This window comes from Heliconius melpomene, chromosome 13, assembly GCF_056956725.1.
Source record: "Heliconius melpomene rosina isolate 202511_hmr_F chromosome 13, ASM5695672v1, whole genome shotgun sequence".
NCBI lineage: Eukaryota > Metazoa > Arthropoda > Insecta > Lepidoptera > Nymphalidae > Heliconius > Heliconius melpomene.
Genome location: NC_140401.1, coordinates 7,783,124 through 7,807,620, shown reverse-complemented (window position 1 = coordinate 7,807,620; position 24,497 = coordinate 7,783,124). Strand labels below are relative to the sequence as shown.

Sequence of the window (24,497 nt, the reverse complement as noted above, 5' to 3'; positions counted from 1 at the left end):
TGTCAATGTCGCATTTTAATTTAGTCTCGTCGTTTTTATCCCGAAATAAGAATCGATCTTTAATCATTTTGTTCATCATCATCATCAAACACTTTGTGAAAAGTCATTTTATTAATAATAATACACATGTCAGTTTTCAGTATAAATAATGGTAACTGGTATTTTAGTGACCTCACTTGAAGTAAACTTTAATATTATCTACTTTGGCCCGCAACTCGTGTGAAGATTCCTTAGATAAATCTTGAGCATATGTTTGATAAATATCCTTTAATTTATTTAATTCATCTGTTTTTTGGAGTTCTGAAATAAGAAAAATAAAATAGCATGTTGAAAAAGTTCAATGTATTATACATAATATTATATACATATAATGTTACAAAAAATATTATAGTAAAACTTCACTAACCTTTTAATTGCTTAATCAAGATTTCCATTAAATTAAGAGCATCCCTCCGATTCCGCACCTGATTGCTATTTTCTAAAATAAAAAAAAAACTTATATAAAAAGAATAAAATAAATAGATAAAATTTATGTTAATTCCTATAACAGTAAATAATGATATGTTACTTCATAACGAGTGCTCTGTAACCGTTACGGACGGAGTGTCAATCCCATCAATAAAATACACCAGTTTGCCCAAACCAAAATTATATAAAAAAACAACTCACTAAGCGTATACTCGACTATGCTAGCAACATGTCCGGTAACCATGGAAACAGGGTCCTTGCCCGCTTGGACCACTGGCTCCTCTGTGTCCATGGGTTCTGTACGTAACACTGCGAGCCTTTCCACTACCGACGATATTGACGATAGTATGGCCAGTTGGGTCGAACGAGAACTGGACGGGTATGATTTGGAACAATGCTCGAAGTACAGATCTTGGTATTTTTCTGAAAATTAATATATATGACTCATGTTTGTTGAACAGTCTCATTAAGTTTAGTAATTGTTGACTATTGGAAATAAAATAAATATTTTTGTCAATCCAGTGTGGCAAGTGCCGCAAAAACCTCTAGGTACTAAATTGATATATAAATTAAATTTTCGCATATGCTTAAGTTTTATATTAGAAAAGAACATTAAACCCCATCAATCTTATAATTATAAAGAAAACGGCTTAATTAGCCTAAAAGATATAGTATTTTTTTAATATGTAAATTTAACCTACACTAATGAACCTATTTACTACTAGTTTTTACCTGCAGTCTCGCTCCTGTTGACAGATCGAAATAACTACGAGTTGTATGAGACACATACAATAATGTATTATATTAAATTAATCGTATCAGTGTTTAGGTATTCATGTCGGGATATATTTTAAAAGAGTATTACATGTATTTTACTTTATTGAATCGTACACGCGACTGCGTGCGCGTCCTCGCGACGCTCCTCACTAACTCGACTTACCATCAAGGATTTGTTTAATTCTCAACAGAAGGTAGTTACTGAGATTAGCACATTCGATTTAACAAACTCTTCATTATATAAATATTAGAATAGAAATCAATGCTACTTTTACTCTACCTTGTGTATGTGGATCTTTAGGCCACGCCTTGCCCAGTAAATCGTAGGCAGCCTCTTTCAACGCTGTCAACTGTTCCCGTCTCTGTCGCACGCCCTCGTTGTCTTCTTCGTCTGAATCTTTGTCCATTGATAATTCGTCCTATATATGACATTTCATTAAATTGTAACTCTGCCACGATGTAGGTACAACGTGCCTGATGGTAGTGAGTTCGAATATCACTCAAAATAATATTTATATTTCAAACAATGTACTAAAACAAAGAACGGAGAAATATGTCACTATTGTAAAAATAACCAACCGTACCTTAGACAATATCTGCTTAACAATCTCATACAGCTGGTGGAACCTGTCGCAGGACGCGACTGGAAGCGCGCGCGCGAGCGCCGTCAGCGCGTGGCGCTTGTACGCCGGCTCCTGCTTGCGACTCTCCGCTACTAGCGCGTCGATGCACACGGTAGATATTGACGGAGAGAGGGGTGTTTCGTTTTCTTTTACTCTGTTGTATTTATATATTCAAATTAGTAATTTTGTTAATTGATGTTAATAAAACCAACGCAACATTTGTTATTATCTATGCAATGCATTTTTGTAACACTAATGGATTTAATATAAAATGTATATTGTAATTTATTACGATCGAATTGCTACACTTTTTAATGATTATAACAGAATAATACTTACACACACAAATCAGCAAGGGCTTCCAAAATATGTTGTTTCCCATCAAAAGTCTTGCCCTGTACCGCCGCTAGTAAAGACCGTATGAATGCCTCCCTTTCCTCTCCAAGACCGTCTGACAGTTCTTTACAAATTGTCTTAATTGCATTTGCTGCCTAACAATAAGCAAACATAGTAAAAGTTTAAGAAACCTCCGACAATAAGCCAAATGGTAAGCAAAGGTTGCATCTTTAATAAAGAGCAGCGTTAACTCCGCCATCTAACGTCACATTTTTCTCTATTCCTTCACATTCCAAAGAGATTCCTGATGTAGAAAATCTCTTGTTCAGAACAGAACCTACTATTTAGAATCACATCAGAATGTGTTCCATGCATTTTCCAGCATAATATAGAGAAATATTTTTTTAAGTTTATTCATATTGTACATCTACTTTAATGTTTAATTGTAATTACTTTGACTTAATAAGTTATTTTCATTTGGTATTTAATGGAGTTTTGACAGCACTGCATTGACAAGGATAGGATCCATCATGTCAAACAACTCAAAATCATAAAAAAATAAACAATAAAATATTATGCGAATTTACCTGTATTTTTTTCGTCCAGCTACCAGAAGACAATGCAAGTTCAGTGTAAGCTCGTATAGCAGGCAAGTGTTGTCGTATGCCGCTTGCGCGGGTCGGACTCATATCTGACCAGATTTCTTCAAACGTTTCTACTGTTGTTGAATCTGTATTTTGTGTTATATTTTTAGAAAAAGTTTTTTTGTTTTTGCGGGTAGGCAAGATAATAATATAATAGGTAATATAATAAATTACTCTACTTAATGGAATTTTAAAAGCATTGTGTTTTGTACAATGAAACAAAACGTCGCGCTTTGTACTACCAGTTTGGGGCATCATAAAAAAATATTCCATAGAGGAGAATTGTAGCAACTTTGACTAAAAATAGATAGAAATGTTCTAGCTTCAATGGTTTCCATTTCATTTCAACATATTTTTTTTCTATGAATTTGTCTATGGAAATTCTTTATTACCTGTATCAAAAAAGTTGTGCGCAATCTCAAAGACAAAAAGTGGGTGAGTTGACTAAACCATCAGTATCTACCCATAACCTACAAAATATCAGTATAATATTTACCATTCTCCTTAGGAGCGTGCATTGCAAGGAATACAACAGGTGCTAATATTTCTTCATTATCCTTAATATGCTCGATCTTAGCTTTTGCTACTGACTTCAGTGTCAAGGCAATGGCCGACCTTGAGGCGTCATCTTCTTTTGTTTCATAGAGATTCACCAGTTTCTTCATTAACTTCTCTATAGATTGCGCCTGTAGTAAAGGATTTTTTATTAAAAAAAAACAACATCATGCTTTTTTTCCGCATAGCTGTCAAAATCTAGTGTTTAAGACGTAATGCGACTAGTGTATACGTAGTGCGTATTGAGAAGTGGAACTCAACGCAGTTCTTTGTCTGGCAGAGTGGGGTAATGAAAATACACAAAAAACAGTATTTCGTTCTCCGGAATGAAAGTTGAATTCAAAACCAACGCTGACTTACAGTCAGACGCTGTCGTACTGCGTCACGTCATGATACTTTTCCAATATAAACTAGACGAATAAAAACAAAATATTAAAACGAACCTTAGCATGCGCTGAAATTTGTCCCAAAGCCTCTGCATAATTTTTCCTTACAGTCGCATTTCTATCGAATATTCCGTTCAACAAGTTAGTCATAATTTTACCAGCAACTGGTTCTAAGTCAGCCCTTAGATAATGCGCGGAAAGTACTAAGAAATGTGCACAAGCTGCTTTGGTACCGAGTTGCGGAGATTTTGTCAACTCGAGGATTTTGGGTAACATATCCTTCATTACATCTACGTTTATAAACGGCATGCACTGTAAGAGAATATTTTTATTATAATTTTAATTTAACATATTTTGTAGCTATTTAACCACTCGTTATTCACAGTCAATTTTAGGTTAAAAAACTATTTAATAATGTTAATTAAGAAATATTTCATAAACAAAACTGTATTATGTTAAATAAAATAAATATATATATATATATATTACTTAGTTTTTAACAGATGCCTATAATCAACTTAAGCTTTACCTAACCTATCAATCGACCAACGAATCGTTGCCGTTCTGAAATTAAGTTTTCGTTTTCATTTCTTTTTGGGCTTTTACTCGGGAAGAAAATAATCACCGACCGTACCGTAATCAACATTTAATACTGTTTCCTTGTTGTATAGCGGTCGGTGTCACAAGCGGTATAATTATTATGTCATATAATAAGGAGTCCGTGTGACAGGCGCAGGCAACCGAGAGCTATAAAATGGTGACTACAAAAAAGATTGCAACTTAAACTTAGTTGAAAATTTGAACGGCGGTAGGAAATTAATTATTTCGCTTTCACTTTTTATTCCAACATGGGAGTATATGAGTATTAAATAAAATTAGTAAGGATTATTTACAAAACAATTAGGGATAATTCTCTCTAGTTTTGTCCTAAAGTTTCTCGTAAGTTCTACAAGTACTGAACACTAATAATATCAGTAGTATAAAAATGTCGAACAGCACACTCAATCATGTCATCCAATACTACTTTCGCAAGCCACAGTGTGTCAGCTAGTGTTGTGCTACTGTACTGGACAGTTTAATGGTTCCAATTCGCCTTTATTGTACGGCCGACTAACCTCCTTTTGATTATGTTCTTCCCGAGTAAATAATGCGTAAAGCTTTAAAAAATCTAAGTCTAATGCGGCCTCGACTAGTCGACGTTTTAAATAGAAAATAAAACCCTAAAAAAAAGCAGTACAAACCTTAACAACAGTGTCAGTAGTATAGTGATGTCGCGCAGCACTGGCGCGCATGTCGTCCAGCAGCTCGCGCGAGCCGCTGTCCGCTAGTGCTGTGCTCAAGTAGGACAGCTTGGCTGACTCCAACTCGCCCGCCGCCGCCACTAGTGCTGGGACGAGGCGAGCGAGGAATGGGGTGAGGGTGTTGCCAGCTGCTGTTACTAGCTTGGCTACTGTTTGGAGACTGGGATGGAATATTATAAGTTATTTATTAATTTAGAGACCCTCGTGGCACTGTGGTACAAGCGTATGACTGGTAATTGTACATTTTGTTTTGTAGTATACAAACATTATGTTTGTTTGTATAAAAATATTTTTAGGCGTCATTGTGTTTCTTATATTAGTAATTTAAAAAAATATGGTGTCTTGTAAAGTAGTCTTTATTGCTAACATAAAAGTTTTCCTATGACTAAAATTTCAATTTATAAGAACGTTCAAATTTATAAAGCAATTTAACTGTTTTAAGTAACTGGATTTTAATTATTTATTTTTTAGCTTCACGCCAGATCTCGCACATAATAGTGTAGGCAGGGGGAACGTAGAACTCCGTTCCGTTAAGTAGCGGAACCCAAGTGGGAATCGAATCCACGACTGTCGCGCTTACAGTCAGATGCTGTACTGATGCAGCACGACGACCTTAGTTTTTTTTACTTTTGATTATACTAAGCTCACCTCACACTTCTAACTTCCTTAACAAGATTGGTAATCCCCGTATCTAACAGGACGGGCAAAATAACAGATACTATTTCTTTTCCATCTTTGCCTTGATTGACATCCGAAGCTTGTATACATAGCTAGAAAAAATACATACGATTAAAAATATATTTTTTTAATTCGATATTATTATTGTGAACATAATTGAAATATGTTATAAAGTTGTGTGTTATTTGAATCACTTGTGTGATCTGAATGACGTATTCAAATCACTTCGGGGTCCCCACCATAACGTATGTTATTCAGATTCAATTTCAACATTTGTTGTATGTTAACTAGAATAGACATATAAAAATAAAATAAATGACCTTCATGTTGTATTCCACACCACAACAGAGTAAGATTGTAAATACTTACTTTAGACAATACATTAGCAGTGGTAGTGGCAGCTTGTCTAGTGCCCTCGTGCACATCGTCCATCACTCGGAACAATTGAGTCCAAATTGTAGGCAAATGTTCTAGTGATTGGTGTAGATTTTGTGCGCCCCTAAAATATTATAAATTAGTTAGGTATGTAAATATTACTTGTTATATTCCATAGGCCATATTATATTATTATACGTATTATAGCTTCAAAATTTAATATGCAATAAAATTAGTCACTCGCAACATCATAAGCTCCAAAAAGTAAATAAACAAGTAGGAAAGAGCTGATTATCATCAAACTTTTGAAATCTTTCGAAAGCTTTGAAATCTTTTGTTTATTTAGAAATAGTTACATACAAATTGTTTGCCTTCTCAGTAAGGAATACGAAACACTTATGTTGGGAATGTTTTGTAACATTAGTAAATAAAATAATTATACTTATGTAAAAAAAATCTTAACTTTACCTTAATAAATCAGAGAGAGCGTTGCAACACGACATTCGCACACGCCATTGGTTTGAAGTCAAGTTGGTCACAAGATCTTTCAATATCTCCTTGTGGTACTTGTGGACCTGGATATTTTTTATATTATTAACATTTATACAAAGACACCGTCGCGCAGTGGCACACCGAATGCCAGCAGTGGGAATAATTTATTTAATATCTACATTTTCTCGCCCTCGTAACAAAACAAAGCGGTGTTAAGTATACTTCAGGGCTACCAGGACTTTTCTACCGTACGCTTAATATGGTACAGTCGAATCTTCTTATTCTTCTCAGTCGGATATCTTCAACAGAACCTCGGTATATAGAGGGTCTAGTGTTAAGACATAGCTTTTTCTTCTTTTTAACTTATGTTTTATTATTTTTACATATTATATTGGATAGTTAGAGAAGAAGCTGAAAAAAGACTTGTACTCACAGTATGCTGTGTATTAGGCACTATAGCATGCCATATACTGGCCATAGAGTTCTGTATCCGCGGCGTGGGGTCGAACCGGTAGCGATACAGACGCGGCACTATGCGCGGTAGATGTTCGCTTAGCTGAGCCCCCGCTTGGAGCGCGATTGAATGGAAACCGAATGCCGCACCTGGAGAAAGAGATAAATATATAACCTCTTTTAGTGGATAGAGAAAAACCGATATGTTTGGATCTCTTTTGGGTCAAGTGAATTAATGGAAACCAAATGCTGCATCTGAGGAGAGAAAAAGATAGTTATTGAGAAAAGTTGGAACAGGTTAGATATATACAGGGTGGAAGAGGCAGCGCTCCTTTTACTGAAACTGCATATAGGGTAAAATATTTCAAACCCAGAATTAAAAAAAAATATCAAGGTACCTCAACAGTTTGGACGTAGGATTTTTTTTTCATTTCACGATTTTTATCCATACCTGTATTTCGTGTGACGCACACATAAGCTTACGACGTTGCCGCTTTGACAGGTAAGTATGTGCGTGCCTATGTTATACTTTACAAATGGTGTTTTATTTTAAAACGATAATTTTATTATTTATTTTGTTTGAAAAAATAACTTTTTCATTTTTGGGAATTTTTTTTTTCTGAATTATATTAGGCTTTTATTCAGTAGTTAAAACTGTGGTTTCATTTAAAGTGGTGCGGACAAGTCCACCCTGTATATGTAGCTTTAGTAAAAAAATACAATTCATTTCTTTGAATATAAAATATTACTTTTTTAAATATAGAAAAGAACATGGTTTAACTTATTCCAAAGAAATTATATAATTATGTAAAATGAAACAATATCAATTAAATCTTTTTATTTTCGAAAATTTTATATTATACTCGTATTGCCTGCCTTGTTTATTGTTAAATTTTTTATATTTGATAATTCATTCAATCACTACTATTAATAAATATTAATGCATTAGACAAATTACTAACCTCTCTTAGAATTCCATACAGAATTGTGATGAGCCAAATGCATGAACTTGTAAAGTAAATCAGGTTGATTCAAATCAGATGCTAGAGAGCACAGCTCTTTGTATGTCGACAGATTGCCTCTAAACAAAAACAAAAGTTCACCTATTATTCAAACTAAAATTTTATTATTTGGCAAAGCGTTTTGAAAAATATTTAAATGCCCACTTTGTTCATATTTGTATACATTTTCTAAAATATGTTTTTAACTTCTTATATAATATCAAACATAATAAGAAATATGTGAGTTATCTATTCGTTACATTTTAACAGCTTTTTGTAGGGGGGATTTTGCAGAGATAATTTAGTTAAGATACTGCATGTCATAACCTAACCACGTGTTTAGGAAGTCTAGACCGGTGAAATCAAAAAAAATGACGATATAAACATTCTCTTTTACAATTAAATTTACTACTTCTCAATGACATCACATTTGTTTTAATATGTAAGAATTACTCAAAATCCATATATTAAAAAAAATATTATAAAATGCTTATGCCACATAAATGAAACTAATAAGACATTCTAACCTTCCTATAATCTACAATATATCAAACAAAAAGCCAACATTTACCCAGTAGGTGCTTTTCCAAGCTGGCCTTCCTCAAATATCTTAGTATCTTCAGTAACCTGAGCTACGGAACGCTTGCCACTGGTTAATTGTTCTATGATTTGCCCCACTAGTGCTTTCTTTTGATTTTCGTCAGAATTTTGATACACTAAACTTAAACCTTTGCTTGCTACATCTTGTACTATGTCTGTAATTATGTCAAATGTAATTAAAATATTGTTTATAATTGATATACAAGTAATGTTATAATGACAACAGTATGTAATGAAAAAATATATTTTTGTAACACAAATTATTTTTTATTTTCACTGATCAAAATATTAAGATAAAATCTAACCAAAATATTAAGATAAAAATATGATAAATATATTTATTTATTATTTCTTAATGCATTGGTGGTAGTAGATACTCTAATATATAAATCTTAACACTAGCTTACCACTATTTTCTGATAAATAATCCATGAAAACATCTTGTAGGTGTTGTAAAGAATTCTTTACGGGTTCTCTTTCTGGACAGTTCTTTAATAACGCCAATAGCCATATGCTTGTTGCCTACGAAAAAGTCCCACTTTAGATAATGAAATAAATCTAAATAAAGGGCCAAATTAATCATATGGATAACATTATACTGTTACATTTATTTTTTTCTAATTGTTCAGAGTGATAATTTTTTAAAATTCCTTTTGAAAAATGTTTTCTGGCTTTTTTAGTGATCATTTACACAAATGCAAAGCTCAGGCTCAGGCAGGTCACCTTTCTTTTTATTATGTTTCAATAATGAAAATTACTTATTTTAATGAGTAAAAATATTTATAGGGGTCTAAATATGCTACTGAGATAAATATAGCACCATATTACATTTGTAAGCTTTTGGCTAGTTTAAACTAATTAGTTTTCTGTATAAAAGACGTTGTCAATACATTAGCAGGATAATTAAATAGCCTTAACAGATAAATTAACTTTTTATTAGCATTTAAAAAAAATAATAAACTTACTTGTCTTGAATGTGGATGTGGGTGTTTGCCGATCTTGAACAGTTCTAACAACAACCATGTCAATAATTCGTCATTTTCCTTCAATGCCTCTTGATCTTTAACTTTATCCTCGCCCTGTTGATAAATTAAGTCTTATAATATAAGGGATATACAATGTGCTTATAATTGAATAAATGACCTAAATTTAGAAACATGATATTATAAAAATTATCAAAAAAGTCAAAGTCAAACAATTTAATTCAAAATAAAATGTTACATGCTTAATTATTTAATGCCAAATAATTTACTACCCATTCATTAAAGTTACTCTACAAGTGTTTCATCATTAATTAATACTAAATGAACATAGACAGAGATAAAAGCAACTGTTATCTTAAAACAGCTAAGCTTTATTACTTAAATTACCAGAAAATAAAAAAGAAATAAAATAATTACTTATACTACTTTCAAATTTCTAGATATGGATACATAATAAATACCTCCTTAGGCAGTTCTGTCCACAGATCTCTGTTCTCATTAGAATTGACACCTTCCACGCAAAGTACTAGAGACTCGCCGATTTGAAGATGTATTTCAAATTCTTTACTCTAGAAATTCACAGCATATAAATTTTATATATTTACGAGTTGACTGGCAGAACTCAATGCTGCATTTTTGCCTGGGTACCAGTACCAAGGAGAAATGCAAATATTAATACATAATAATTCATTCCCTCGAGTGGTAATCGAACCCACAATAGTCGCGTTACAGTCACACGCTTGTGCCTCTGTCTCAATTTTTTATAATTTTATTTTATAAATAATTATTAATTAATGTTTTTTTTTAATCTATATCGACATGGTCTTAATGTAATTTAATAAGTCTAGGCATCACTTAGCCATTTCATTAAATGATACATTGGACACTACAGCTAAATATTGGTCAAGGTGCTAGTTAAAGGACGCCATTCAATAAAGAGACTAGGCTATTAGTTGTACGGCTATTTATATTAGTAGTTTAAAACAAAACTAGTCTTAAAATACATCCAAACAAATAAATAAATAGTTACTGTACATGTAATTAAAAGATTTAAATTTATTTCCTACTTTGACATTTAAAGATTATCAAATCTTTAAATCGTTTACAAAATACACAATCTTAGAAACATATATAATAACTTACATCTTTAGCCATTTGTAGAAAACCTTTGACAATTTCCTTTGCAAATGACAACCTTTCGCCACAACACATCAATCCTAACGTAAATAGCGACCTTTCTTTGACTTTTGATGGTATTTTAGCATTTCCCACTATTTTAAACAATTTATCTGCTATTGAAAACTTTGTTATTTCTTCATCTATTATTGTAGGATCTGATTGATTTATTTTGAACGGGTTGTCTGTTTGTACAAGGGATTCTTGTTTTTGTGATATATTTGGTAATGGTAAAGCAGTGTATCTGACTAGAATTGATATTGCAGTACATGATGTACTGATTAACATCACTTGTGGACTGGAAAGGCAATTAGCTGAAAGTAAATTGGAAAAATACATTAAAACTCTTATATTAACCAAGAGAGAATATGATATATAAACGAAATTTTTACACGAAATTTCAATACATTAATTGTTTAAATAGCACTAGTGCCAGAACACTCCGCTCTCCACTTTCCGTTCATTGGGTGTTGAAGGGCATAACTGGACGCCGCTTGTGTATAAAGTACATTTTTTAATAACATTTTTTTTACTTACCTAAATACAAAGCACCTTCCTTATACGGCTCCCAATTAATAGGATTGAAACCTTTACCACCGAACTTGCCTTTCTTAGACAAAACTATACATCTTTCACATAAATATGTAAACGCTATTAAATATCCACATTGCGATTCTAAATTCTTATTATTTTCTGCTTGTCTAACGAATTCTTTAATTTCTTTATCTACAGCAGCTTTATTGCTCGTGTAAACTGTTATTATAGCGTAGATCGCCGCTGAAGTTTCTCGAATATCCTCCTTGGTACTTGAAGTGAAAAGATTCTTTAAGAATGGTAATAAATTTGTGTATTTGTCAGCCATTTTTTCGGGTACACAACCGACGATGTCCAAAAAGCATGTCAGAGGCATGACACCTGAAATATTAAAAATATGTTAATTACAAAAAAATATTTTGTTACAAAAATAAATAATTCTTAACCAGAAGGAAAAACAGAGGGATGTTATAAGTTAGTTATCTGTATGTGTGTCTTTAGCATGGTAGCTCCAAAACGTATGAAACATGATTTATTTTTAGAATGTAACATTAGCCATGATTCAAGAAAAGATGTTCAAACGTTTGAAGATTATTAGCTCTTTCCTAGTAGTTTGTTTACTTTTAAAAGCATTTTATGACGTGGGTTATGAATTATCAATTATTTAAAATAATAATAATATTTACCTGGGCTAGTATTTAAAAGGGAAATGATCATAGTCAGATATCTATCAAGAGATTCAGTTTCTAGAAGTTGCTCGTGGAAGTATCTGGCGAGTATCGGCGATGTGGCGTTGGGATGGTTCGAACAATCTTTTAGATTTGCGTCGCGATTCAAACACATTCTTAAATAACGTAATATCTGTAAAATATAACTACATATAGTTTGAGGTGGTCGTGACGCAGCGGTAAGCGCGACGGTTGTGGGTTCGATTCCCATAATGGGAATGATTTTTTTTTTCTTCGCTTTGGTAACAAGACAAAGCGCAGCGTAGAGTAACATCACTCAATAAGAAAAAACTCAAATTGGGCGGTGCGTGGGGAACGAAGTGTTTATGGAATAGGTTTCCTCTGCCTACCCTGATGTACACGGGGCACACTGTGAAGCTAAAAAAAACATATAATTTACATATAGAAGCTTCACTTCTCGTTACTATTTTTTTTTCAAGCTAAGTTTAAGCTTCTATTTTTAAATCAAATGAATAAAATTATTCAGCTTCTTCGAATTCTAGAGGCATTGCGTGTTGAGTGGCAGAACTCAACGCCGCGCTTTGCCTCGACACTAGAGCGAACAAAATGGAAATATAAACGTGAATAATTATTTTACTTCCTCCAGTGGTCATCGATCCCATAACTGTCACGTTACAATCACACCCTTGTGCCGCTGCGCCACGACGGCTTATTTCTAACACAGCAGTATTTTTCTGAAAAACTAACATCATTTGTATTGTCATGTACGTTAAATCATTTTCATGAGAGATCACCACGTGTAAAAAGTAAATTATTTTTATTTATTTCCCTGCTCTGGTATACTGTCTGACTGGCTGTGTCGGAAGTGGGGAACAAAATATATACTAAATTCTACTACAACATACCTCTTGATAAGTTTGCGGATGAAACTGCAAAACTTGGTTGCTAATAACAAATCTATGTTTAGCATTAGACCCTTTCTTTCTTTTCTGCATTTGATCCCATATATAATTTACAACTTCTTTAAACTTGGGAACCTTAATTTTTTTTTCCGATATTGTGTAATTGTCTTTCTTAGTCGAATCTTCGTCTAAAATAACATTATTTGTTTCTTTTGTTGAAACATTGTTAACTACGTCGTCTATTTCATTGGCTCGAGATGTCCCATATAGACATTTCAAAGCTTCAGTTGAAACATCGTCTTGACTGTAAAAGAATTAATTATAATTTAAAAAATGACAAAAAAAAATTATAATATCTTTACTCCGTGTAATTATTATTGAATTAAAGGAAAAAATTTAAGAACATGGGTAATAAAAAAAAATTACTGAAGGTATGGCGCTTGGACGATATCCAAGACGCGCGGATTCAAGTCCCGCTACTTTCAAACTCTTATACATTTTACACATTAAAATATGTTAAAATTATTTTATTTTTACCCCACTTGAAACAAATTGAAAAGACAGAGGGACGCATTACTATATTTTAAAGTTATATAAATCACAATTCCTTACTTATCTCCACTGGCAAGTAGCAATAAATATCTGGATGGGACATAGTCTTGCGGGAAGACCGTGGCTGAATACCTCATTGCTATATACCGTATCATTGGCTCATCACTGTGCATGTAACTGTAATAAAAATTTTCTTTATCTTACTTTATTTACTTTAAAATTAACTTCACTAACTAATCACATTACTGAAATTGAAGATAATAAGATTTTACTATTCACATTTTTTTATTCTCAATTAAGTAATACAACTAAAATTGTTTAAGAAATTAAAATTCAATTGAAAAGAATTGATTTGTATTTAATTTTTCAAATATTATATGTGTGTGTAATCACATGTGGTAGTGTATTCACATGTGTAGAAGTGTCGTCATGTGTGTAAATGTGTAAACGTACAAATATATAATACTATAATGTACTGCTTACTGATCCAATAAAGCGAAAAGAGCTAACGCCTGAGGTTCATCAAAGGGACTTGGTTTAAGCTTTTTACTTTCAGAGCTCTCATCTACATCCATTGCTTCACTTTGGGAAGTACCCGCTACTTCTGATGTATCCATTTGTTCCGATTTATCTGGTAACATTTATTTTAAATTATTTATTTTTTGTATTTAATGTCCATGTATTCAAAAATAAACATTACTGCAGATATTTCATTTTTTTTCTTCTTACTTTTGATAACTTACTCTTATCTTGAGTAAACACCCTAACTTAAGTGCGGCCACAACTCCTCAACCGGACTGTACTAAGAGTAAAAAATATACAGATATATATATATAAAAAGGAGTAACCTTCAGGTGTAATTTTATATGCCACAGCCATCTCTAACAAAGCATCTCTTAATGCAGTTTTCATTTCAGGCACTGCTTCTGGTATTTTCTTGACCAATTCTTCAAGTAATGCAAATTGACTGTTGAAACAGCTTGGACATTTCATCGCTAAGCGACCTAAAATATATTATTGTATAAAAAATACTTGGCAAGTATCTGGAAATTAAGCGTCGAAATAAATGTGAGTTAATTAGTTTTATATTTAATTTATTTTCTGCTTTCCTACAGTTTAGCTCAGTCCATTATAGCAAATGTAGCCACCACCTAGATGTAGGCTTGAAATCTATTGAAATATAACTACAGAATTTAATCCAAATTGATCCAGTCGTTTAGAAAGAGTAGTGTCAATAACACACCTAATTATGCAATACAATTATACTATCACATTTTTAATTAATTGTATAATTGTGTACATATTAATATTAATAAGTAACAGTTCATCGACATCTTGCCACAGCAAAAATTATTCTGAATGTTTAAATCAACATTCCTCTTTCTAGGAGGAAGATTATATTTGAGGAGGTTATATTTAAATTGTCATATATTTTCTGGTCTATTTTACATAAAATGATTGTAAGCACCATATTTTCAGCTTGGAAATCAGAACTCAGAACCGTTACGTTTACAGTTACACGCCAATTTAAACACGACAGTTTATTCGATTCTGTACTCGTATAGTATACTGTACTACCGTGCCACGACCGCCTAATATTTTGAGAAGAAACTATTACCTAAGCACATGTAGGCTTTAGGTTGATGTTCTGCGTGTTCCTCCGACCTGATAAGTTTCAGTAATCCTTGAAGGAACACTGTTGCTACTTTCTTTAATTGAACTTCATCACCACTGCAAAATAATATAATAATATGATAATTTATAAACACATAATATTAATAAGAGTTCAATTTAGCAGGAAATTCATGCATCCATATCATTTCTTACGTTTAAATATACATTTCTATTTAATAAAATGAGTATAATTATTTAACTCACTTGGTGACGACGTTCAGCAAAAACATGAGCGCCATGTTTCGAAGACGAGAATTCGTGTTAGGGTCAAATAGTGATGAAAATACAACCTGAAAACACAATAACATATTCCATATTATTACAATAAAATTAATTCTTTCTTCATTATTCAAACATTCTTTGCAAAGTGTGCAAGCTTTTTTGCACCCTTAGAATCCTATTATAAAATATGTAGTATGTGGCCTTAAGAACAACACACGGAAAATGACGCCTGTTTATTTATATTAATTATTAAAATCTAATTAAATACATACTATAAATGCAATGCAATATACATACTATAACTGCTTTTTTGACTATACCTATTAGTTTTATAACAAAATTGAGCACTCACTTGTACACAATGTGGGAACATGATAGCCGGTCCAGTTGCCTTATTTAGATACTGAATTAGTTTCAGACGTAGACGTGTACACGCTGGCACCTAGAATTTAAAATCATTGTTGCAAATTGGGAAAGATTGTTGCTGATTGGGAATTTTATTTTTGTTTGAAAAGTGACTTAAACAAGAGTGTTCTTAGCTATAATTCCAGAAAATATGTTCAATCGTTAAAAGATTATCATCTTATTTGTACCTTCCCTTTTATGTGTTGTTCGTTTAATCTTTGTGTCGGGGGTTTTTAACAATAAATTGTAAGAAACTTCGCTATCAATTTCACGGTGCTTTGGTAGTAATAATTGTATAACATTTTTGTGTTTCTGGTAAGAAAAAGCGTAATGATGCAATATATACAAAACACCATATCTGAAAATAGTTCAAGACTTGATCTCTCGGTTTATCTAAGAACAAATTTTTAACTTTAACCTGTCAGTAATTTTTGGTAAGTTGTGCAAATAAGAAAGGACTCACACTACAGTACCGGACACAGTCCGTTCTCGGTCCAATCTCATATTCTTGTATGAGAAATATTGTTATGCGTGAATGGACCAGTACTTGATCGTAACAATCGCATGAATGTTCTCATTGTTTCTCATATAATAATATATTCTTAGACAGAGTAAGATAGGATGAGAACGAACTGTCACTGTAATGTGAATCTTACCTAAATTTTAAAATAGCTAAATAAACATTCGTTTTTATATAGATATTATGGATATATTTTTTTATTATCATATGTTACCTTACGATCATCTGGAGGAACTTTCATCCCACCCCAAGTACCTAAGTACAATGAATATAAAGGTGCCACTACCGATGGTAAGGCCCAGTCCACTGAGCTGGAACAAAATAACATTATTGAAATTTTAATTGTTTAAAAAATATTTAGGGCAATAAAGTCTCTATAATTTATTAAAAACATCTTGGTCTTTCTTAATCTGTCATTAGTTAATTTCTAGAATGATCTTTGACTAGAACTATTATCAATTCAATTCTAGACAAGGCTGTGAACGTGAGTGTTAATGCACATTTAAAGGAGACCCTTAAACTCAAATTTGGGTAATTTTTTAGCTTCACAATTTGTATCCTGCTGCTCTGCTGAAGAATGAACGAATGGAAAAGGCTTTCCAGCTTCGCTTTCAAATGCACCATAAATGTATTCATTCAAATAAGAATAAAGATTTAGCTTACCTATTAACTCTTATAAGTGGGCTGTTGGCATGGTTTGCGACACTGAAACGAGAATCAGCAGCAGCTACTATGAGAGGCACAAGTACATCATTCATGTTAAAAATATCTTTACTTATGAAGTTCACTATAGAAAGTTTCATCTGAAAGAATGGTTTTTATTTATTTAAAAAACTAACTAACTCCAAAAAATTAGCACCAATTTTCCACACATTATGTGTTGGATGGGGGAACTCAACATTATGCTTTGTCTTTTTACATGACATTACAACAGTAATTAAAATATGACATTCATCCATCAGCCTTTTAAGATCCACTGCTGGATATAGGCCTCCCCCAATGCTCGCCACTCCGTCCACAAATATGACATTAAAACTTAGCTTAGCTTAAGTTGATAATACTTATTTTTGTTTATTATTTAAAATTATAAGTGTTGTTACCTCTTCCAGTTGTTCAGGATTAATTTGATTTTTTTCAACAAGTCGTTTGTAAGACTTAAGACTCATACCAGGTGGTACTTGAAAGTCATATTCACCAGCATTTGGTAATGCTCTATAAGATAAATTTATTTTATCAACATTTAAACAGTTTATATGAAATAATTATCCCATCAGATTCTTTAGGACAATAATTTATACATGAGTTACTATACTAATGTTTATCTTAAAATATAACAAAGTATGCATAGGACACCCTAGTGTTAAATCACTCCATTCCTCATTTACTACTTAAATTATATATATGTTGAGTTCCAGAGCTCAATGCTATACTTTCTTGTACCCACATGTAAAACATTTACAGACACTGTCACACTGCATCATAATTTTCTTGAAGGTAAATAATTAAGTATACTGATATTTAAGAAGTATATATAAAATCAGTGAATTAAAATTGATTGGTGCATAGAGATGGATTGTCTTAACATTAGCCTATTCTGCTATATGTAGCTAAAAAATACACAATATTCTTACCTGTAGGGTAACAATAGAACATCAGTTGCAAATTTTAAAATCAGAGTAGATACCTTTGGCTTTTCTTTTAAATTAAGATTAGTCTCCTTGATATCTCCAAGTAAAGGCATGACTAACATTAACATTCTAAAAAATATTAACTATATTAAAAACACATTCTACTTTATTTTACATTTTTAAAGTGTTATTACACTTAGGAAAGAAAAATATTTTTAACAAATTTGTAAAAATGTCCCTACAGAGATACTAACAACAGAAAAAATAAATTTATAATAAGTGTATAAGAATGTCCACATAGCTTGATGAGAATTCCAAAGACACATGCAGGATTAAATTCCACTAAGTTAAAATATTTATACATTTTCTTAAAAGTATTTTAGTTTTATTTAACAATACAATACACATACATAATTATTTAAATCAACCTAAATTACAAAAAATATCACCAAAAATTATTTGTGGTTGAGAAACCTAACACTATTTAATTTAGCAATATTTTTTTTAAATAAAATAATTTTGCAATAATTATATTGAATACAAACCCATCTTGATGTTGAGGAGGCTTGTTTTCTATTGCTTCTAATAATATTGGTGCTAAATTCAATTGTTTATCTCTGGAGAGTCTTGGGAAACCCATAGTTATGTAAATTATAGAAAAGTTCTGAAACAAATCGTTTAGAAGTAAAAAATGATACCATCACATACCAATATAAAAAAAGGTTACATACTTACAATAATAAAACTATTGGCAGTAGGATCTCTATAAAGTTGGAGCAATGTTTCTACTGGTAGTTGGACATCATTTCTACATTTTACCCTCTTATTTACATGGATCAAAAGCTCCATTACTTTAGTCCGAATCTATAAAAAAATAAGTAAAGGACAATTGATATTTTATATCCAATCTGTTACGTTGAATACAATGTATCTAGTCATTAATAGATCATATTAATTCTTTAAAATAATAAGGACACTATTGTATTTAAAGAAGTAAATTATGACGTTAAATAGTCTCAGCTATATACAAATACAGTTTAGTAACCTGTTCATGAGGAGAAGACAATTTTAAAATTACTGGAGGTAAGAATCTATTAAGACAGCTCTCCAGCTGGTCATCAGTATTCGCATTTCCAAGCCGCAAAAAGACACGATCCAGGAGAACTAAAGAAGAAACCGGTAAGGAATTAGAAACATAAAATATTTAAATTGATTTCATATTTATAAATAATTTGAATCTTACGTGAATCATTTGTGCAATCGTTGCTACTTCCTGATACTTCCATTTCAGACATTTTTTATCATTGGCAAAGCACTTTCTAAAGATTTTTTAAAGAAAGAATTCGTTTTAGACAACACATATACAGTACACTATACTATACAATGACAGGCAATTTATCACCTGACGTTTAATGACTTTGACTTTTTGAGACAGATTAGAAAATAAATACAGTTTAAAAACATTATTGGCACGCTCGGATCGCCATAAAGAACAACAACAACAAAACATTATAATAATCTATGTCTATGTCCATCGTTGCGAAGTATTTTTTAGCGGTGTATTCGCTCAGAGCCGCGATAGCTTTGTTAACAAAAAACACTGACTCCTGTGTGCTAGTCATATGCCCTCACGCCCTCAGTGACTGACGCCGAAAATCGCCGATCAACCTGTTGGGGGAATAACCGGCTATAAATAGTATTTCTTTAATAAATAAATTACAAATACGGTTTATTTTCAAACGAAAAAAAAATACTTAGGCTTTTATAGCGCTATAGCACGGCAATTGTAACAATAAATTGTACACACATGTTAGTTTAAATATCTTTAGCTTAAATCAACTCTTTAGAATACTCAAGTCGTCCTCATAACTCACTGTGCATATTTGGTGAAAATAAGCTAACCAATCAGCCACTAGAGAGAAAATAAAGAATTATATTTATTTTTAATATAAAAACCTAACCCGGGTGAAATTTGTGTCTTTTTCCATTGAGTTCAATTAGAAGTATCCCAAGTAAAACATGATAAGTGCACTATTATTAATTCTGTATAATAAAACAATAGAAATCAGTTTAATTAAAAATTTATTCTAGGTCCACCTAAATATATTAAAATTTTGAATAAAAAACTGGAGGTGGTTGCGTACACATAAAAAATTTTCCTAATAATATCACATTATACAGAACTTATCAATTTTAACAAATTATTAAACTAAATTATAACATTGAAATAAAAAAATATTCAAATGTAAGAATAATTGATTTCTAATAGATAGCAGATTTATTATTTATAAGAGCGTCGCAATTACATTGTAGGATATTAACATAACACAGCACTCAATTACTAATCTAATATAATATAAAAAAGCCACATTAAATATATACTCCTATGTAGCAGACACAACTTACATTATTATGACTATTATTATTTTTATTGTTTCCCGCCTACTTGGATTAAGACACACTTTACCATCTCATCTGAACCAAGCCAAACTTTCTTGCAAGAATAGGTAATGAAAATAATTCTTTTTCGCGAGTGGGTATCGAACTCACAACCACAGGTGTATGTTTGGGGTGCTCTGCACTGCCATTTTTCTCGTACTGAATTTCACTATTTATGTATTTTGTGCAATATGAGAATTGTATGTGTATCATAGTATTTTATGTTCAAAGAAATTAATTCTACTAATTTTATTTTTTCTTTTAGGTAAAAAAATATCTAGCTTAATATATTTTTACACAATGATGTCTGCTACATACCAATATATAAAGAAAAATCAAGTCCTTTTAAATCTATTTTTTTAGGAATGTTCAACTTTTCATTTCAAAATATATTGCTTTAAGATATTCTCTCTCAAATAGTAAAATAATGAATGATTTTATTATACATTTATCTGTTGATTTAGATTCTATGGTTGGCAACACAATATATTGGCAGTTTGTATTTATACAGTGTTTAAAAATATTATTATCTTATTTTTTTATTTGTGATAACTTAACTGTCAATTTCCTAAAACGTTTTTATTTATAGCACGACACAAAATATTCCTTCCATATATTATATTATATTATAATATTCAGTTCATATTAAAAATGTCTATATAGTTTATGTTATTCAATGCCGTGGGCGAATATCATAACAAGTCCGGGTTCCACCATCATATGTTCATCTACATGAGTGTTATCTACTTGTAAGACGAGCACCGCTTGTTTCCCGGGAACTCTTTTACAGACGTATTTTTCATATAATCTGTAAAGTATATAAATTATTTTTTTAATTTCACTCTATATCATGCATGTAGCAGGATAGGCAGAGGAAACATAGTGTTAAGATAGTCGTTAGTAAATTATAATAATAGTAAGTAAGTAATTAAGCTTTCTTTACCGTCAACTCATTACAAAGGAAATATAAAAATATTTGGAAAAAATACATTTTTTAAGTGATTTGTTAGGGAAAAATTTAGGTCCCTATAAACTACTAAGCACTATTGCATAAAATGTGTAAATAATAAAAGAAATCTAATGTAATCAAACCGAAATGTACATAGTACATACCTTCTATTATTTTGTCTTGTTTCTAAGGAAGATAGGCCAGGAGGCCACCGTCTCTCGTGGCAGTTCTCCATGAGGTCATCAATGATGTGCGGGGGACAGCCTGACTCTGACAAACTCCTTTTTATCATCATCTGTTAAAGATATAGCGACTTGAAGCGTCATTAATTGTCCAAGTTATCATAAGTGTAATATTTGAAACCATTTTATTAGATACCCAAACCATTCAGTTTAAATTACCTTTAAGTAATTTGTTATTTTTACCTTGTCGCATTTTTAAGAGTATGAAAGATCATTAAAATACTTTTTAATTTTAAATGCAAAATAACAACATGCTACAACCACTTTAAAATTACTACTATCATCAAAAAAGAATAAAAAATATTACCATAGCCAAAAAAAAATCATATAAAACACGTGATATAATTACCACCTGAAGGACGTCATCGGGCGTGGAGATCATGCCACCCCAGCGCGTGACGCGCGCTCGCGACAGAGAGCTGGCCCAACGGACCACCTCTTCGCGCTCCATTTGATCGGCGAGTGCACGCATTGTAGGGTTTGACACGCGCATTGCTCGCATAAAGTCCTAGTTTCAAGGAATAAAGTCAGTCCTTTTATTAATTTCTCTCGAATTTATTACGTACACGAAATTTGTCAAAAAGACTTAAGGACAGATATAATAAATAAGTAAGATTCTTTTAATAGTCTTTGTACACACAATTCACTCACTAGTGTTTTGTAGCCAAGTTAGTTAATTAACTAAATAAAGTCAAAACATTAAGAACTGCAACCTTCTGCAACTTAACAATATTTTATCATATCAATTTCCAATAAAAATTCTAATAACAATTGCATAAAAAAAATCACTCACTTTGAGTAAGGCCAATTCTCTTTTATGTTCATTTATGACCAGTCTCTGTTCAGCTAACTCCTGTTGGAAGTCAGTGAGCTTGCCCTGTTGCGTGGCAATCAGAGCACGTAACTCTCTTACACAGTTGTGCTCCGCTAACTCGTCTTTTGGTATTACAAGCCCACAGCCTGCCTCGCATGGCATTGGCCTTTTGGGATTAAATTCACCTAAAAAATATATGTTTGCTATTAACAAAAATAGTTTGTTTAAAAGATATAATCTCTTGTGAAATGCTAATTACTTATGTTTTAAATTATAGTCAAAAAAGATTTTTATTGTTTTTATTTAACAATAAACTTTTATAATACTTTTAAATTATTATGCTGTATCTTGCATACAGCAGGTTAGACAGAGAGAACTTTGTGACTCAACAAACCAACCGCTGCTTTCTGCTTAAATTATAGACTCTATTCATATAAATCACTATATAGGTTACTATTATGTGTATATTTTTACTATTGTTTATTTTATTTTTTTTATCGATGAAAATTACTTCACATTTTTAGTAACTTACAGTATTAGTTCACATTACACTTGTAAGTTATAAACCAAGTACAAGTTACTCCTTAACCTTTCACTCTACATTTATCCAATTACATATTTATATCAATATCTTATAAGTATCATGTTACACAGTAGTTGACTATGGTTGGCTTTTTTATTTAATTCTATTATTTACTCACAAGTTTTACTATTACTTTAAACATATAATAATTATTTATTGCTTACATAAATACAATAAAAATAGTTTTTTTCCTAAAACGCAAGCAACTGAGAATTTGTTGGAAATTCTAAATAAATGCTACTAGTATATATACTTCAAAATCGTTAAATATAACACATATTGACAATTAATTTTAGTTATTATAAAAATAGATACATACATTCTACTAAATGTGACGCCAGTGAGTCAAGTTTTAAGATAGCGGTACATCCATGAGGAGCATTATCACAGCTTGTACATAATCTGAAAAAAAAACAAAAGAAAATAAAAATGACAACCTTATACATATTGTTTCATATATTTTATTACTTATGTATTTATTATATATACATACATATTCATATACATGCAAATTAAGACACTATTTTGTTACAAACACCACTAACAAAATGAGACAAGCAAATACAATTTCTTTGTATATACAGCACAAAATAAATAATAAGTTTAAAAGAATAATACTTGTGTCATAGCAATATTTTATTGAAGTTAAGCTCAATACACTATTTAATACCAAATCATAACCTGAAATATTTTAGTTCTGGTAATAGGTAAAACTAAATAAGTTATGTTGTACACTGACCTGGAAAGCAAGTTACGAAGTATTCTCGGAACAGGTCTTAGTTGGCTTGCGGTTACCGATTGCCGGTCAACAGGACAAGTTGGTTGAAGACTAAACCACTCTGTTATGCATGCACGACAGAATGCATGTTCACAAGCTGGTGCCTAAAAAATTACACTAGTACTATAAGTACGTACTAATATTATAGGATATAAATCTATAAAAAATCCTACCTGTAAAGGATCCTCTAAAACTCCAGAACAAATAGGACAAATAAGTTCTTCGTCGACGTCACCTTGAAACCTCTTGATTTCAAAGCCCATTCTTAATTTTAAAGCAGATATACATTAGCACAGTCAAATTTCTTAAAATAATATAACAAACACATCAACACATTATTTATTTTGCTTTATGAAAATATGTCACATTCAGCATCCAGATTTGTGTCATCCAAATCTAAGTGAATATCAAATAACAACAAAAAATGAAATACAATACATACAAGACATAAGGAAGTGCCGTTGTATATCATACAAATAGTGTTGTAAAAGGTCAAAGTGAATAGAATTTTGGTTTATCGATGCTACTAATAATCAATTCATAATGTATGGAACAGTAATATACATTTCTTTATAATTCAAAAAATTATAAACTAATGTTATATATACTAGTTATTATATTTTTTTAATACAAATCAGTTAAATTTATTTAGTTGAAAATAGTATTGCCAGCCATAAAATATGTACGAAGATAGTTATGGTATACAGTATAGTGGCAA

General features: G+C 31.5%; 2 protein-coding genes across 3 annotated transcripts; both read right to left on the bottom strand.

Moving 5' to 3' along the window:
* Nucleotides 1-91: 91 nt before the first annotated feature.
* Nucleotides 92-19,375, bottom strand: LOC146532801 (proteasome-associated protein ECM29 homolog). Its single transcript, XM_085195444.1, has 37 exons — nucleotides 19,218-19,375; nucleotides 19,020-19,138; nucleotides 18,710-18,838; nucleotides 18,520-18,638; nucleotides 17,978-18,103; nucleotides 17,447-17,558; nucleotides 17,010-17,149; nucleotides 16,561-16,657; nucleotides 15,774-15,863; nucleotides 15,404-15,489; nucleotides 15,144-15,256; nucleotides 14,374-14,529; nucleotides 14,009-14,156; nucleotides 13,586-13,702; nucleotides 12,977-13,277; nucleotides 12,069-12,243; nucleotides 11,386-11,763; nucleotides 10,816-11,162; nucleotides 10,134-10,241; nucleotides 9,655-9,768; nucleotides 9,097-9,211; nucleotides 8,661-8,844; nucleotides 8,051-8,169; nucleotides 7,069-7,238; nucleotides 6,612-6,718; nucleotides 6,138-6,267; nucleotides 5,739-5,860; nucleotides 5,031-5,250; nucleotides 3,847-4,101; nucleotides 3,345-3,534; nucleotides 2,792-2,934; nucleotides 2,208-2,359; nucleotides 1,830-2,022; nucleotides 1,526-1,664; nucleotides 670-891; nucleotides 407-478; nucleotides 92-300 (listed from the first exon to the last, which is right to left on the bottom strand). The coding sequence occupies exons 1-37, from the start codon at nucleotides 19,267-19,269 to the stop codon at nucleotides 173-175; spliced, it is 5,688 nt and encodes a 1,895-aa protein (XP_085051570.1). The 5' UTR covers nucleotides 19,270-19,375; the 3' UTR covers nucleotides 92-172.
* Nucleotides 19,376-20,039: 664 nt separating this feature from the next.
* elgi (E3 ubiquitin-protein ligase NRDP1 elgi) lies at nucleotides 20,040-24,249 on the bottom strand. 2 transcript variants are annotated; one of them, XM_085195699.1, is made up of 7 exons: nucleotides 23,953-24,249; nucleotides 23,741-23,883; nucleotides 23,321-23,403; nucleotides 22,398-22,603; nucleotides 21,954-22,112; nucleotides 21,527-21,657; nucleotides 20,040-21,221 (listed from the first exon to the last, which is right to left on the bottom strand). In XM_085195699.1, exons 1-7 carry the CDS (start codon nucleotides 24,040-24,042, stop codon nucleotides 21,083-21,085), a joined length of 951 nt encoding a protein of 316 aa, XP_085051825.1. In that variant the 5' UTR covers nucleotides 24,043-24,249; the 3' UTR covers nucleotides 20,040-21,082. The 2 variants fall into 2 exon arrangements, with proteins under 2 accessions (XP_085051825.1, XP_085051826.1); XM_085195700.1 differs by having other exon boundaries at nucleotides 21,957-22,112.
* Between the last annotated feature and the right edge of the window lie 248 nt (nucleotides 24,250-24,497).